The sequence below is a fragment of the Nerophis lumbriciformis genome, linkage group LG05 (assembly GCF_033978685.3).
Source record: "Nerophis lumbriciformis linkage group LG05, RoL_Nlum_v2.1, whole genome shotgun sequence".
NCBI lineage: Eukaryota > Metazoa > Chordata > Actinopteri > Syngnathiformes > Syngnathidae > Nerophis > Nerophis lumbriciformis.
In genome coordinates, this window is record NC_084552.2 from 7378869 (window position 1) to 7395950 (window position 17082).

Sequence of the window (17082 nt, forward strand, 5' to 3'; positions counted from 1 at the left end):
AGCAAATTCCGCAGCTTGTGACAGATGAGGAGTGAATGAGTGAAAAAAAGAGCAGGTCTACTAGAAGTTTGGGATGTCACCATGGTTACTACTTTTTATTTGACACAGCGCTAGTATACCTGATCAATAATCACTAATCTCAATTAAGAAAGTAATGCTTTTGCGCGTTGGCTTGTATGATTGCTTAATATACTCAGAATAGAAAGTACTTTATTGATCCCTGGGGGAAATTCAGCACCACAGTTCGCTCACAATAAACACTTAGGTATTTTTTACACGTGAATAATATAAATACAGTCTATTATACAGCATTATTCACATGTGAATAATATAAATACAGTCTATTATACAGCATTATTCACATGTGAATAATATAAATACAGTCTATTATACAGCATTATTCACATGTGAATAACATAAATACAGTCTATTATACAACATTATTCACATGTGAATAATATAAATACAGTCTATTATACAGCATTACTCATATGTGAATAATATAAATGCACCTGTCCAAATTGTCCAAAGATATACCAATAAATGTGAGGATTTTTGCATTTAATTAACATTTTATGAAATTTTATTTGACACAAAAAGCACACACTCTATGGTGGTAAAATATGTGTATAAGGTAATAAACAAAATCAAAACAAAACAGAAAAAATGATTTTCAATAGTTTTTTATATCGGTATCATTATTTAAATGTACTGTTAATACTATTATTATTGTTTTACTCATTGTGGTTTATTTGTTTGTAATTTATGTTCAGGTTTTTTTTTAAACTATATTTAAAAATAAGTTTTGGTGCTACAATAAACACTCATGTTTTCAAAATAATGAACACTTGTGTTATTAATGGTTAATATTATGCAGCACGGTGGCAGAAGGGTTAGTGCGTCTGCCTCACAATACGAAGGTCCTGAGTAGTCGTGAGTTCAATCCCGGCCTCGGGATCCTTCTGTGTGGAGTTTGCATGTTCTCCCAGTGACTGCGTGGGTTCCCTCCGGGTACTCCGGCTTCCTCCCACCTCCAAAGACATGCACCTGGGGATAGGCCCCTCCCACCTCCAAAGACATGCACCTGGGGATAGGCCCCTCCCACCTCCAAAGACATGCACCTGGGGATAGGTTGATTGTCAACACTAAATGGTCACTAGTGTGTGAATGTGAGTGTGAATGTTGTCTGTCTATCTGTGTTGGCCCTGTGATGAGGTGGCGACTTGTCCAGGGTGTACCCCGCCTTCCGCCCGAATGTAGCTGAGATAGGCTCCAGCGCCCCCGCGACCTGAAGGGAATAAGCAGTAGAAAATGGATGGATGGATGGATTATTTTTGCCTTAATTGTCCAGCCCTAGATGCACATGAAGATGACAAAAAAAGAGATCTCTGCCAAAAATCCCAATTTTGTGTAAATATTTTGACAAATATGAAATGATATAAGTAAAGAAGGTGAGGCAGCAGCTCACACATTCTCATACTTTCTGTAACATCCAGGAAGAAATTTCAGCCATCTTGAAAATGTCTCAACTATAATCTGCGTGAAGGAGCCCAGAAGTGTTTTTATTGAAATGTTGACAACATTTTAGAAACCTTATGATGTATTAAATCCATAAAGTGTTATAAAAGTGTACACAATGGAGTAGATGAGTTATTGTGATGTAGACAAATGTCATATTTTGACTAATTTTCCCAGGAGATGTTCCATATTTAGAAATAAAATGTTGATGTTCCTCTTAGACCAGGGGTCGGCAACCCGCATGCGGCTCTTTGATTACTCTGATGCGGCTCAGCTGCATACTTGCTGACCCTCCCGATTTTTCCGGGAGACTTCCGAATTTCAGTGCCTCTCCCGAAAATCTCCCGGGGCAACAATATTGAGGGCGTACCATGATGGCAGTGCATTTAGCGTCCGATTTAACACTATCTGCGTGCCGGCCCAGTCACATGTTGTATGCAGGCTCTGCCCTACACACGTAAGTGACTGCAAGGCATACTTAGTCAACGGCGTGGCGCATTGGTAGAGTGGCCGTGCGCAACCCGAGGGTCCCTGGTTCAATCCCCACCTAGTACCAACCTCGTCATGTCCGTTGTGTCCTGAGCAAGACACTTCACCCTTGCTCCTGATGGGTGCTGGTTAGCGCCTTGCATGGCAGCTCCCTCCATCAGTGTGTGAATGTGTGTGTGAATGGGTAAATGTGGAAGTAGTGTCAAAGCGCTTTGAGTACCTTGAAGGTAGAAAAGCGCTATACAAGTACAACCCATTTATTATTTATTATTTATAACAGCCATAAAGTTCACCCTGAGGGTGGCCGTATAAAACAAGTTTAACACTCTTACTAATATGCGCCCAACTGTGAACCCACACCAAACAAGAATGACAAACACATTTCGGGAGAACATCCGCACCGTAACACAACATAAACACAACAGAACAAATACCCAGAATCCCATGCATCCCTAACTCTTCCGGGCTACATTATACACCCCCGCCGCCCCCAACCCCGCCCACCTCAACCGACGCACGGAGGGGGGGGGGTTGATGTGTGGGGTGGCAGGGTTTGGTGGTTGCAAGGGTATATAATGTAGCCCGGAAGAGTTAGGGATGCATGGGATTCTGGGTATTAGAGATGCGCGGATAGGCAATTATTTCATCCGCAACCGCATCAGAAAGTCGTCAACCATCCGCCATCCACCCGATCTAACATTTAATCAAACCCGCACCCGCCCGCCATCCGCCACCCGCCCGTTGTTATATATCTAATATAGACGATGCAAGGCATTAGTGAGGTTATAAAGCTTTTGCCTGTTAAAGAAAGGAGACTGATCCAATGGAGCAGAGACATTCAATGCGTGCCACGCTGTCACGGCCCAGACGCACACCAGTGCGCAATCATATGGGAGCCGCGCTGAGCGCACCTCCAAGCGCGTGGAGGTGCGATGTCCCTCGCACCCGCGGCGGCTCCACCCGGGCTCGCGCCCGAGGCTTCAGCGCGCACCGCGGCGGCCATCCTACTCGTCGTGGCCTAGCCCTCGCGGCTCTCGCTGCCGGCGACGGCCGGGTATGGGCCCGACGCTCCAGCGCCATCCATTTTCAGGGCTAGTTGATTCGGCAGGTGGGTTGTTACACACTCCTTAGCGGGTTCCGACTTCCATGGCCACCGTCCTGCTGTCTATATCAACCAGGGTGAGCCCCACCCCTTTCGTGAGCGCACTGCGCGCGGAGTGACCCCTGTTACGCGCCCCCGGCAACAGGGGTGGCGGGCAGGTAAGCTGCGCGGGCGGAGCGCGCGGAGTGACCCCTGTTACGAGCCCCCGGCCACGGGGGTGGCAGACAGGTAAGCTGCTTACCTGCTGCGCGTGACGCCGGCCGCGGCGAAGGCGGACGAGGCGGGGTGTCGGTGCGGTGGGCGCGGTGGTGACCCTGGACGTGTGTCGCGCCCTTCTCGCGGATCACCTCAGCTACGGCTCCCGGTGGGGCCCTCTCGGGGGAAGGGGCCTCGGTCCCGGACCCCGGCGAGGCGTTCCTTCTCCGCTCCGTAAAAGTGTCCATCTCTTTTTTTTTCCTTCTTCTTCTGTTGTGGCATATGCTGCAGGTGCCTGCTCGTTTTTCGTATGTTGGTAACAACATTTAACTATGGATATATATTTCCGAATTGGTTTAACTGCCACCCGCCTGAATCTATTTAAAATCTAATTTTTTTTTATTTCAACCGCCCGACCCGACCCGTGGATAAAATCTTTTTTTTTTTTTTTTTTCAACCGCCCGATCCGCGGATAATCCGCGGACTCCGCGGTTGTGTCCGCAAACCGCGCATCTCTACTGGGTATTTGTTCTGTTGTGTTACGGTGCGGCTGTTCTCCCGAAATTTGTTTGTCATTCCTGTTTGGTGTGGGTTCACAGTGTGGCGCATATTTGTAACAGTGTTAAAGTTGTTTTATACGGCCACCCTCAGTGTAACCTGTATGGCTGTTGAACAAGTATACCTTGCAGTCACTTATGTGTGTCTGCAGAAACCTCATACAACATGTAACTGGACTGGCACACTGTTTATACAGGTTGTAGAGGGCGCTAAAGACAGTGCCATCACGGCACGCCCTTATTATTGTTGTTTGGGTGAAAATCATCAGACTTCCGATAGAATAGTTGCCCTGTATTTCGGGAGTCTCCCGGAAAAATCGCAAGGGGCTGCAGCTAACGATTATTTTTCTATCGATTAATCTATAGATTATTTTTTTCGATTAATCGGTTAATCTATAGATTATTTTTTTCGATTAATCTATAGATTATTTTTCCTTTTACCGATTATTTTTTTTATTTAAAATGAAGAGGAAAAAATAAATGTAGGCCAGTTTTTTCAAAAGGCATGGCTTTTATTTACAAAAAAAAAAGTATGGCCACTCAGTCAACATTGACAACAACATGACAAAATATTCTGTAACAATGTAAACATTTAAAACTTTTAACATTTAACAAAATTAAAAGTAGCTTATTTGCTTTTTAATGTGCAAATATAAAAGTAAACATCCAGTGCAAATCTTAATATTCTGCAATAGTATAAGCATTTCAAAAGTAAAAGTATTGCTTATTTTGCTTTAAAATGTGCAAAAATAAAGATAAACATCCAATACAAAAAAGTGCAAAACGGAAATATTCTGTAACAAGTGTAAACATTTCAACAAAAGTAAAAGTATTGCTTATTTGCTAAAATGTGCAAAAATAAAGCTAAACATCCAATACAAAAAAGTGTACAGTGTAAACATTTCAACAAAAGTAAAAGTATTGCTTATTTGCTAAAATGTGCAAAAATAAAGATAAACATTCAATACAAAAAAAGTGCAAAACTAAATATTCTGTAACAACAGTGTAAACATTTCAACAAAAGTAAAAGTATTGCTTATTTTGCTTAATAACAACAATGATAGTATGATTAAAGTGAAAGTTAATTGTTGGTTTGTACATAGTATATGTAACTGTTAATGTTGTAAAAGGTATTTGCACAACTAATTAACGTTAGTGTTTGTGACACGTCTTGTGCCGTGGGGTTCTTTCAGGACCGACAGACTGAACGCCAGACGGCTTTGCCAGGTTTACAATCTTTTAATTTTACACAGTCTTTTCTCTTCCAACTCTTTTCTCTCCTCGCTTTTCGGCTCCTCTTCCTCGCTCGCTCGGATCGCGCACCTGGGCACGATTGCGGCGTCGCTCCCGGCGCCGCCGCCTCTCCACAGCGTTAAAGAGGAGCGCGTCTTTGTAAACACTGAACAGGCACGCCAAACGCACCTCTCAGAGCGAAACGGTGCTTTAGTTTATGAATTTACAACGCAGATACAAATGACACATTCATGTTTTTGTGTAATAATGACAACGTATACGCACGCGGACGATTTACTTGGTGATGGCAAGAACGCTGTCGGTTTTCTTTTCAAATGTTAGTTCATAGCCGTTGGGCTGCTATGATAGGCCATTTCCGCTCGACACAGTGTGCATACAACATTATTAGGCCGTTTATTGAAATACTCCCACACTTTTGACGACTTTTGGCGTGCTTTTTTCCCCTCGCTCGCACCGTCTGCTTTGCGCTCCGCCATGACAGTAGTGTGACGTAAATATGCGACGCGCCGACGCACAAAAACGGCGTCGACGTATTTACGTAACCGATGACGTCGACTACGTCGACGCGTCGTTTCAGCCTTAGTTGGCAAGTATGACGCTGTCAAGCGGCATTCATATAAAACTCGCGGGGCGCACTAACATTAAATTTTCATATTAAGGTTACGTCTCGCGGGCCGCGTGTCTGGTTTATACATAGCACAAAGCAAAAAAAAAAACTTTGTATGCAGTGTTATTTCATTTTAAATTTCAAAAGAGTTTTGTGGCTCCCAATGTTTTCTTGAATTTGTGAAACGGGTCAAAATGGCTCTTTGAGTGGCAAAGGTTACCGACCCCTGTCTTAGACACACGCAATAAAAATGTATAAAATGTTGATGTTCCTCTTAGACACACGTAATAAAGGTGTTTGATGATAATTAAACACAACATCAAACATTATGTCAGTACTGGTCCCACCTTTCCTAAAAAAATAATGTTCAAAAACCAACTTAAAGCCTTGTCCAGCTGTTTAGTGACGTATAATATTCATCTTTAAATAAGTTTTGCTGCAAATGAATATCTGTTATCTGCCAGAAGAGTGGATCTCTAGCAGGAAGTGAAAGTGTGTTTGTTGGACAGTTCAATGGCACACCATAGGTTTGGTGAGAGAGTGCATCCAGAAGACGTCCTGGGGTGTGTGAAGAAACATCGCCTTTTCCCGCACGCCGAGGCCTCCATTAGGTTACGCATCCGTAATGTTCCCAAGTGCAAACACCTTGAGACTGAGGTGAGTCTCTAAGCCACACCTATGTCATCATGGCCTCATCCTGCTCTCCATAGTGACCTGTGTGTTCCACCCCAAAGGCTCCCAACCCCTTTGCAGCCATGGCGGTGATCCTGCTCCTGGCTGAGAGCGTGGCTGACGTGCAGACTTTGGTGTCTTTACTGAGTGGCGTGGTGTCACACCTGGCCATCACAGAGTACCTCAGCCACATGGCCATGTTGTTGCTGGCAGCCAGGAGGAACCGAGTGAAGATCAGTGACAGGTGAGGCCTCACACACGTGACATTTCATTTCTTTTCAGGTGAAGACTTTTTGTGTGGTGTGTCCTCAGATTGCATTACAACATCTACTATGTGCTTCATCTGATGGAGAATGGACCCTTTTCTATCAGCGCCTCACCTGGCAGGTAAGTTCATTAACTGTATGTATACTCAATGGAGGCGGGGCAAATAATGACAAATCAAATAAAACACATTTCCATTAATGTAATACAAACCCCGTTTCCATATGAGTTGGGAAATTGTGTTAGATGTAAATATAAACGGAATGCAATGATTTGCAAATCATTTTCAACCCATATTCAGTTGAATATGCTACAAAGACAACATATTTGATGTTCAAACTCATAAACTTTTTTTTGTGTGCAAATAATCATTAACTTTAGAATTTGATGCCAGCAACACGTGACAAAGAAGTTGGGAAAGGTGGCAATAAATACTGATAAAGTTGAGGAATGCTCATCAAACACTTATTTGGAACATCCCACAGGTGTGCAGGCTAATTGGGAACAGGTGGGTGCCATGATTGGGTATAAAAGTAGATTCCATGAAATGCTCAGTCATTCACAAACAAGGATGGGGCGAGGGGCACCACTTTTCAACAAATGCATAAGCAAATTGTTGAACAGTTTAAGAAAAACCTTTCTCAAGCAGCTATTGCAAGGAGTTTAGGGATTTCACCATCTACGGTCCGTAATATCATCAAAGGGTTCAGAGAATCTGGAGAAATCACTGCACGTAAGCAGCTAAGCCCGTGACCTTCCATCCCTCAGGCTGTACTGCATCAACAAGCGACATCAGTGTGTAAAGGATATCACCACATGGGCTCAGGGACACTTCAGAAACCCACTGTCAGTAACTACAGTTGGTCGATAGTTGTGGTCCATGTGGTCCAGTCCTACACTGGTGTTAGTTGTGGTCCATGTGGCTCAGTTCTACACTAGTGTTAGTTGTGGTCCAGTCCTACACTGGTTTTAGTTGTGGTCCATGTGGTCCAGTCCTACACTGGTGTTAGTTGTGGTCCATGTGGTCCAGTCCTACACTGGTGTTAGTTGTGGTCCATGTGGTCCAGTCCTACACTGGTTTTAGTTGTGGTCCATGTGGTCCAGTGCTACACTGGTGTTTCTAACTCAGTTCTCTGTGTTTAACTGAGCATTACAGTAGTAGTGTGTAGGGCTGGGTGATATATGGAATATACTGGATATATCGCGGGTTTGTCTCTGTGCGATATAGAAAATGACTATATGGTGATATTGGAGTATACGTTCTCATGCAGTTGCTTTTAGCTGCAGGCATTACACTACAGGCTCTTCTCACTCTTTCCTGTCTCTCCTTCTCACAGAGATATAAACAAGCGCACCTTCTTACATACGTCACATACTGTCGCGCGTGCAACGTCATACACCCTCACCCAGCAGAGAGGTAGCGGCATGGTAATGTTAGCTGTGGTGCTAGCGGAGTGGTGTGAGTGGTAATACGAGAGAAAGAAGGTGCCAATCTGGTAACAAATGAAGGAATAATTCATTCCCAAGAAAAACAGCAGGGGGTCCATCGTCTGGCGGTGGTTTGGCTTCAAGCGGGGAGATGTTGAACAGACAACCGTAATATGTCAAGTATGCGGCAAAAGCGTTTCTACAAAAAGTAGCATTACTGCTAATATGTAGCATCATTATAAAAGTCACCCGCTAGAGAATGAAGAGTGCTTGAAACTCCGCATGTCAACATCTCCGTTCGGTGCCACACCCACAAAATGCCGAGGCAACCATTTCCAGATCAACACCGTATGAAACAAATAGTCAACAACAGAAGGAGATAACGTCCGCAGGAACCTACCACATAGTGAAGGATATACACTATTTGATTTCCTATTATGCAGCTCATTTTTATTTGACACTTATTGAAATATCTTGTGTGACATCATGCACAAAAGTGCACTTTATTTGTTTTAAACTATTGTAGTGGCGTTCTGTACAAAAAGTGCACTTTAATTGAGTATTGTTTTGATATGCCATCTTAGTGACATCATGCACAAAAGTGCACTAATAGCTGGTTTTAAAATGTCTCTGACAATCTTGCACTTTCTCTTTGGAAATGACATGAATGTTTGTGCCACTGCTTAATAACTCTTTAATAAATACACTTTTACTTGTGATTTCCCTCTCTGCATGAAAGTTTAAAAGTAGCATATATTAATGCACTATGAAGAAGAATGTTTTAATGTAGACACATAGAATCATCATACTGCTCTCATTATTTGCATCAAGTGTTCATTCAAGGCTAAGGCTAAATATCCACATATATATGATGTATCATGACATGGACTAAACATATCCACATATATATGGTGTATGGTGACATGGACTAAACATATCCACATATATATGGTGTATGGTGACATGGACTAAACATATCCACATATATATGGTGTATGGTGACATGGACTAAACATATCCACATATATATGATGTATAGTGACATGGACTAAACATATCCACATATATATGATGTATGGTGACATGGACTAAACATATCCACATATATATGGTGTATGGTGACATGGACTAAACATATCCACATATATATGGTGTATGGTGACATGGACTAAATATATTCACATATACGGTATATGGTGTATGGTGACATGGACTAAACATATCCACATATATATGGTGTATGGTGACATGGACTAAACATATCCACATATATATGGTGTATGGTGACATGGACTAAACATATCCACATATATATGGTGTATCAAGACATGGACTAAACATATCCAAATATATATGGTGTATGGTGACATGGACTAAACATATCCACATATATATGGTGTATGGTGACATGGACTAAACATATCCACATATATATGGTGTATCATGACATGGACTAAACATATCCAAATATATATGGTGTATGGTGACATGGACTAAACATATCCACATATATATGGTGTATGGTGACATGGACTAAATATATTCACATATACGGTATATGGTGTATGGTGACATGGACTAAACATATCCACATATATATGGTGTATGGTGACATGGACTAAACATATCCACATATATATGGTGTATGGTGACATGGACTAAACATATCCACATATATATGGTGTATCATGACATGGACTAAACATATCCAAATATATATGGTGTATGGTGACATGGACTAAACATATCCACATATATATGGTGTATGGTGACATGGACTAAATATATTCACATATACGGTACATGGTGTATGGTGACATGGACTAAACATATCCACATATATATGGTGTATGGTGACATGGACTAAACATATCCACATATATATGGTGTATGGTGACATGGACTAAACATATCCACATATATATGGTGTATCATGACATGGACTAAACATATCCAAATATATATGGTGTATGGTGACATGGACTAAACATATCCACATATATATGGTGTATGGTGACATGGACTAAATATATTCACATATACGGTATATGGTGTATGGTGACATGGACTAAACATATCCACATATATATGGTGTATGGTGACATGGACTAAACATATCCACATATATATGGTGTATGGTGACATGGACTAAACATATCCACATATATATGGTGTATCATGACATGGACTAAACATATCCAAATATATATGGTGTATGGTGACATGGACTAAACATATCCACATATATATGGTGTATGGTGACATGGACTAAACATATCCACATATATATGGTGTATGGTGACATGGACTAAACATATCCACATATATATGGTGTATGGTGACATGGACTAAACATATCCACATATATATGGTGTATCATGACATGGACTAAACATATCCAAATATATATGGTGTATGGTGACATGGACTAAACATATCCACATATATATGGTGTATGGTGACATGGACTAAATATATTCACATATACGGTACATGGTGTATGGTGACATGGACTAAACATATCCACATATATATGGTGTATGGTGACATGGACTAAACATATCCACATATATATGGTGTATGGTGACATGGACTAAACATATCCACATATATATGGTGTATCATGACATGGACTAAACATATCCAAATATATATGGTGTATGGTGACATGGACTAAACATATCCACATATATATGGTGTATGGTGACATGGACTAAACATATCCAAATATATATGGTGTATGGTGACATGGACATATCCAAATATATATGGTGTATGGTGACATGGACTAAACATATCCACATATATATGGTGTATGGTGACATGGACTAAACATATCCACATATATATGGTGTATGGTGACATGGACTAAACATATCCAAATATATATGGTGTATGGTGACATGGACTAAACATATCCAAATATATATGGTGTATGGTGACATGGACTAAACATATCCAAATATATATGGTGTATGGTGACATGGACTATACATATCCACATATATATGGTGTATGGTGACATGGACTAAATATATTCACATATACGGTATATGGTGTATGGTGACATGGACTATACATATCCACATATATATGGTGTATGGTGACATGGACTAAACATATCCACATATATATGGTGTATGGTAACATGGACTAAACATATCCACATATATATGGTGTATCATGACATGGACTAAACATATCCAAATATATATGGTGTATGGTGACATGGACTAAACATATCCACATATATATGGTGTATGGTGACATGGACTAAACATATCCACATATATATGGTGTATGGTGACATGGACTAAACATATCCAAATATATATGGTGTATGGTGACATGGACTAAACATATCCACATATATATGGTGTATGGTGACATGGACTAAACATATCCAAATATATATGGTGTATGGTGACATGGACTAAACATATCCACATATATATGGTGTATGGTGACATGGACTAAATATATTCACATATACGGTATATGGTGTATGGTGACATGGACTAAACATATCCACATATATATGGTGTATGGTGACATGGACTAAACATATCCACATATATATGGTGTATGGTGACATGGACTAAACATATCCACATATATATGGTGTATGGTGACATGGACTAAACATATCCACATATATATGGTGTATGGTGACATGGACTAAACATATCCACATATATATGATGTATCATGACATGGACTAAACATATCCACATATATATGGTGTATGGTGACATGGACTAAACATATCCACATATATATGGTGTATGGTGACATGGACTAAACATATCCACATATATATGGTGTATGGTGACATGGACTAAACATATCCAAATATATATGGTGTATGGTGACATGGACTAAACATATCCAAATATATATGGTGTATGGTGACATGGACATATCCAAATATATATGGTGTATGGTGACATGGACTATACATATCCACATATATATGGTGTATGGTGACATGGACTAAATATATTCACATATACGGTATATGGTGTATGGTGACATGGACTATACATATCCACATATATATGGTGTATGGTGACATGGACTAAACATATCCACATATATATGGTGTATGGTGACATGGACTAAACATATCCAAATATATATGGTGTATGGTGACATGGACATATCCAAATATATATGGTGTATGGTGACATGGACTATACATATCCACATATATATGGTGTATCATGACATGGACTAAACATATCCAAATATATATGGTGTATGGTGACATGGACTAAACATATCCACATATATATGGTGTATGGTGACATGGACTAAACATATCCACATATATATGGTGTATGGTGACATGGACTAAACATATCCAAATATATATGGTGTATGGTGACATGGACTAAACATATCCACATATATATGGTGTATGGTGACATGGACTAAACATATCCAAATATATATGGTGTATGGTGACATGGACTAAACATATCCACATATATATGGTGTATGGTGACATGGACTAAATATATTCACATATACGGTATATGGTGTATGGTGACATGGACTAAACATATCCACATATATATGGTGTATGGTGACATGGACTAAACATATCCACATATATATGGTGTATGGTGACATGGACTAAACATATCCACATATATATGGTGTATGGTGACATGGACTAAACATATCCACATATATATGGTGTATGGTGACATGGACTAAACATATCCACATATATATGATGTATCATGACATGGACTAAACATATCCACATATATATGGTGTATGGTGACATGGACTAAACATATCCACATATATATGGTGTATGGTGACATGGACTAAACATATCCACATATATATGGTGTATGGTGACATGGACTAAATATATTCACATATATATGGTGTATGGTGACATGGACTAAATATATTCACATATATATGGTGTATGGTGACATGGACTAAACATATCCACATATATATGGTGTATGGTGACATGGACTAAACATATCCACTTATATATGGTGTATCATGACATGGACTAAACATATCCACATATATATGGTGTATGGTGACATGGACTAAACATATCCACATATATATGATGTATAGTGACATGGACTAAACATATCCACATATATATGGTGTATGGTGACATGGACTAAACATATCCAAATATATATGGTGTATGGTGACATGGACTAAACATATCCACATATATATGGTGTATGGTGACATGGACTAAATATATTCACATATACGGTATATGGTGTATGGTGACATGGACTAAACTTATCCACATATATATGGTGTATGGTGACATGGACTAAACATATCCACATATATTTGGTGTATGGTGACATGGACTAAACATATCCACATATATATGGTGTATGGTGACATGGACTAAACATATCCACATATATATGGTGTATGGTGACATGGACTAAACATATCCACATATATATGATGTATCATGACATGGACTAAACATATCCACATATATATGGTGTATGGTGACATGGACTAAACATATCCACATATATATGGTGTATGGTGACATGGACTAAACATATCCACATATATATGGTGTATGGTGACATGGACTAAATATATTCACATATATATGGTGTATGGTGACATGGACTAAATATATTCACATATATATGGTGTATGGTGACATGGACTAAACATATCCACATATATATGGTGTATGGTGACATGGACTAAACATATCCACTTATATATGGTGTATCATGACATGGACTAAACATATCCACATATATATGGTGTATGGTGACATGGACTAAACATATCCACATATATATGATGTATAGTGACATGGACTAAACATATCCACATATATATGGTGTATGGTGACATGGACTAAACATATCCACATATATATGGTGTATGGTGACATGGACTAAACATATCCACATATATATGGTGTATGGTGACATGGACTAAACATATCCACATATATATGGTGTATGGTGACATGGACTAAACATATCCACATATATATGGTGTATGGTGACATGGACTAAACATATCCACATATATATGGTGTATGGTGACATGGACTAAACATATCCACATATATATGGTGTATGGTGACATGGACTAAACATATCCACATATATATGGTGTATGGTGACATGGACTAAACATATCCACATATATATGGTGTATGGTAACATGGACTAAACATATCCACATATATATGGTGTATGGTGACATGGACTAAACATATCCACATATATATGATGTATCATGACATGGACTAAACATATCCACATATATATGGTGTATGGTGACATGGACTAAACATATTCACATATATATGGTGTATGGTGACATGGACTAAACATATCCACATATATATGGTGTATGGTGACATGGACTAAACATATCCACATATATATGGTGTATGGTGACATGGACTAAACATATCCACATATATATGGTGTATCATGACATGGACTAAACATATCCAAATATATATGGTGTATGGTGACATGGACTAAACATATCCACATATATATGGTGTATCATGACATGGACTAAACATATCCAAATATATATGGTGTATGGTGACATGGACTAAACATATCCACATATATATGGTGTATGGTGACATGGACTAAATATATTCACATATACGGTACATGGTGTATGGTGACATGGACTAAACATATCCACATATATATGGTGTATGGTGACATGGACTAAACATATCCACATATATATGGTGTATGGTGACATGGACTAAACATATCCACATATATATGGTGTATCATGACATGGACTAAACATATCCACATATATATGATGTATCATGACATGGACTAAACATATCCACATATATATGGTGTATGGTGACATGGACTAAACATATCCACATATATATGGTGTATGGTGACATGGACTAAACATATCCACATATATATGGTGTATGGTGACATGGACTAAACATATCCACATATATATGGTGTATGGTGACATGGACTAAACATATCCACATATATATGGTGTATGGTGACATGGACTAAACATATCCACATATATATGGTGTATGGTGACATGGACTAAACATATCCACATATATATGGTGTATGGTGACATGGACTAAACATATCCACATATATATGGTGTATGGTGACATGGACTAAACATATTCACATATATATGGTGTATGGTGACATGGACTTAACATATCCACATATATATGGTGTATGGTGACATGGACTAAACATATCCACATATATATGGTGTATGGTGACATGGACTAAACATATCCACATATACCGGTATATGGTGTATGGTGACATGGACTAAACATATCCACATATATATGGTGTATGGTGACATGGACTAAACATATCCACATATATATGGTGTATGGTGACATGGACTAAACATATCCACATATACAGTATATGGTGTATCATGACATGGACTAAACATATCCACATATATATGGTGTATGGTGACATGGACTAAATATATTCACATATATATGGTGTATGGTGACATGGACTAAACATATCCACATATATATGGTGTATGGTGACATGGACTAAACATATCCACATATATATGGTGTATGGTGACATGGACTAAACATATCCACATATATATGGTGTATGGTGACATGGACTAAACATATCCACATATACAGTATATGGTGTATCATGACATGGACTAAACATATCCACATATATATGGTGTATGGTGGCATGGACTAAATATATTCACATATATATGGTGTATGGTGACATGGACTAAACATATCCACATATATATGGTGTATGGTGACATGGACTAAACATATCCACATATATATGGTGTATGGTGACATGGACTAAACATATCCACATATATATGGTGTATGGTGACATGGACTAAACATATCCACATATATATGGTGTATGGTGACATGGACTAAACATATCCACATATATATGGTGTATGGTGACATGGACTAAACATATCCACATATATATGGTGTATGGTGACATGGACTAAACATATCCACATATATATGGTGTATCATGACATGGACTAAACATATCCACATATATATGGTGTATGGTGACATGGACTAAACATATCCACATATATATGATGTATAGTGACATGGACTAAACATATCCACATATATATGGTGTATGGTGACATGGACTAAACATATCCACATATATATGGTGTATGGTGACATGGACTAAACATATCCACATATATATGATGTATAGTGACATGGACTAAACATATCCACATATATATGGTGTATGGTGACATGGACTAAACATATCCACATATATATGGTGTATGGTGACATGGACTAAACATATCCACATATATATGGTGTATGGTGACATGGACTAAACATATCCACATATATATGGTGTATGGTGACATGGACTAAACATATCCACATATATATGGTGTATGGTGACATGGACTAAACATATCCACATATATATGGTGTATGGTAACATGGACTAAACATATCCACATATATATGGTGTATCATGACATGGACTAAACATATCCACATATATATGGTGTATGGTGACATGGACTAAACATATCCACATATATATGGTGTATCATGACATGGACTAGACATATCCACATATATATGGTGTATGGTGACATGGACTAAACATATCCACATATATATGGTGTATGGTGACATGGACTAAACATATCCACATATATATGGTGTATGGTGACATGGACTAAACATATCCACATATATATGGTGTATGGTGACATGGACTAAACATATCCACATATATATGGTGTATGGTGACATGGACTAAACATATCCACATATATATGATGTATAGTGACATGGACTAAACATATCCACATATATATGGTGTATGGTGACATGGACTAAACATATCCACATATATATGGTGTATGGTGACATGGACTAAACATATCCACATATATATGGTGTATGGTGACATGGACTAAACATATCC

At 38.9% G+C, this 17082-nt stretch overlaps 1 protein-coding gene across 3 annotated transcripts in view; it reads left to right on the forward strand.

The window, feature by feature from the left end:
- The window catches only part of fbxo18 (F-box DNA helicase 1), an 86867-nt gene that overhangs the window by 22330 nt on the left and 47455 nt on the right, over nt 1-17082 (forward strand). For all 3 annotated transcript variants that reach the window (XM_061961340.1, XM_061961342.1, XM_061961341.1), the window contains exons 5-7: nt 6232-6379; nt 6457-6638; nt 6707-6781. In XM_061961340.1, the coding sequence (XP_061817324.1) occupies nt 6232-6379; nt 6457-6638; nt 6707-6781 (405 nt within the window). The remainder of the gene's footprint in view (nt 1-6231; nt 6380-6456; nt 6639-6706; nt 6782-17082) is intronic.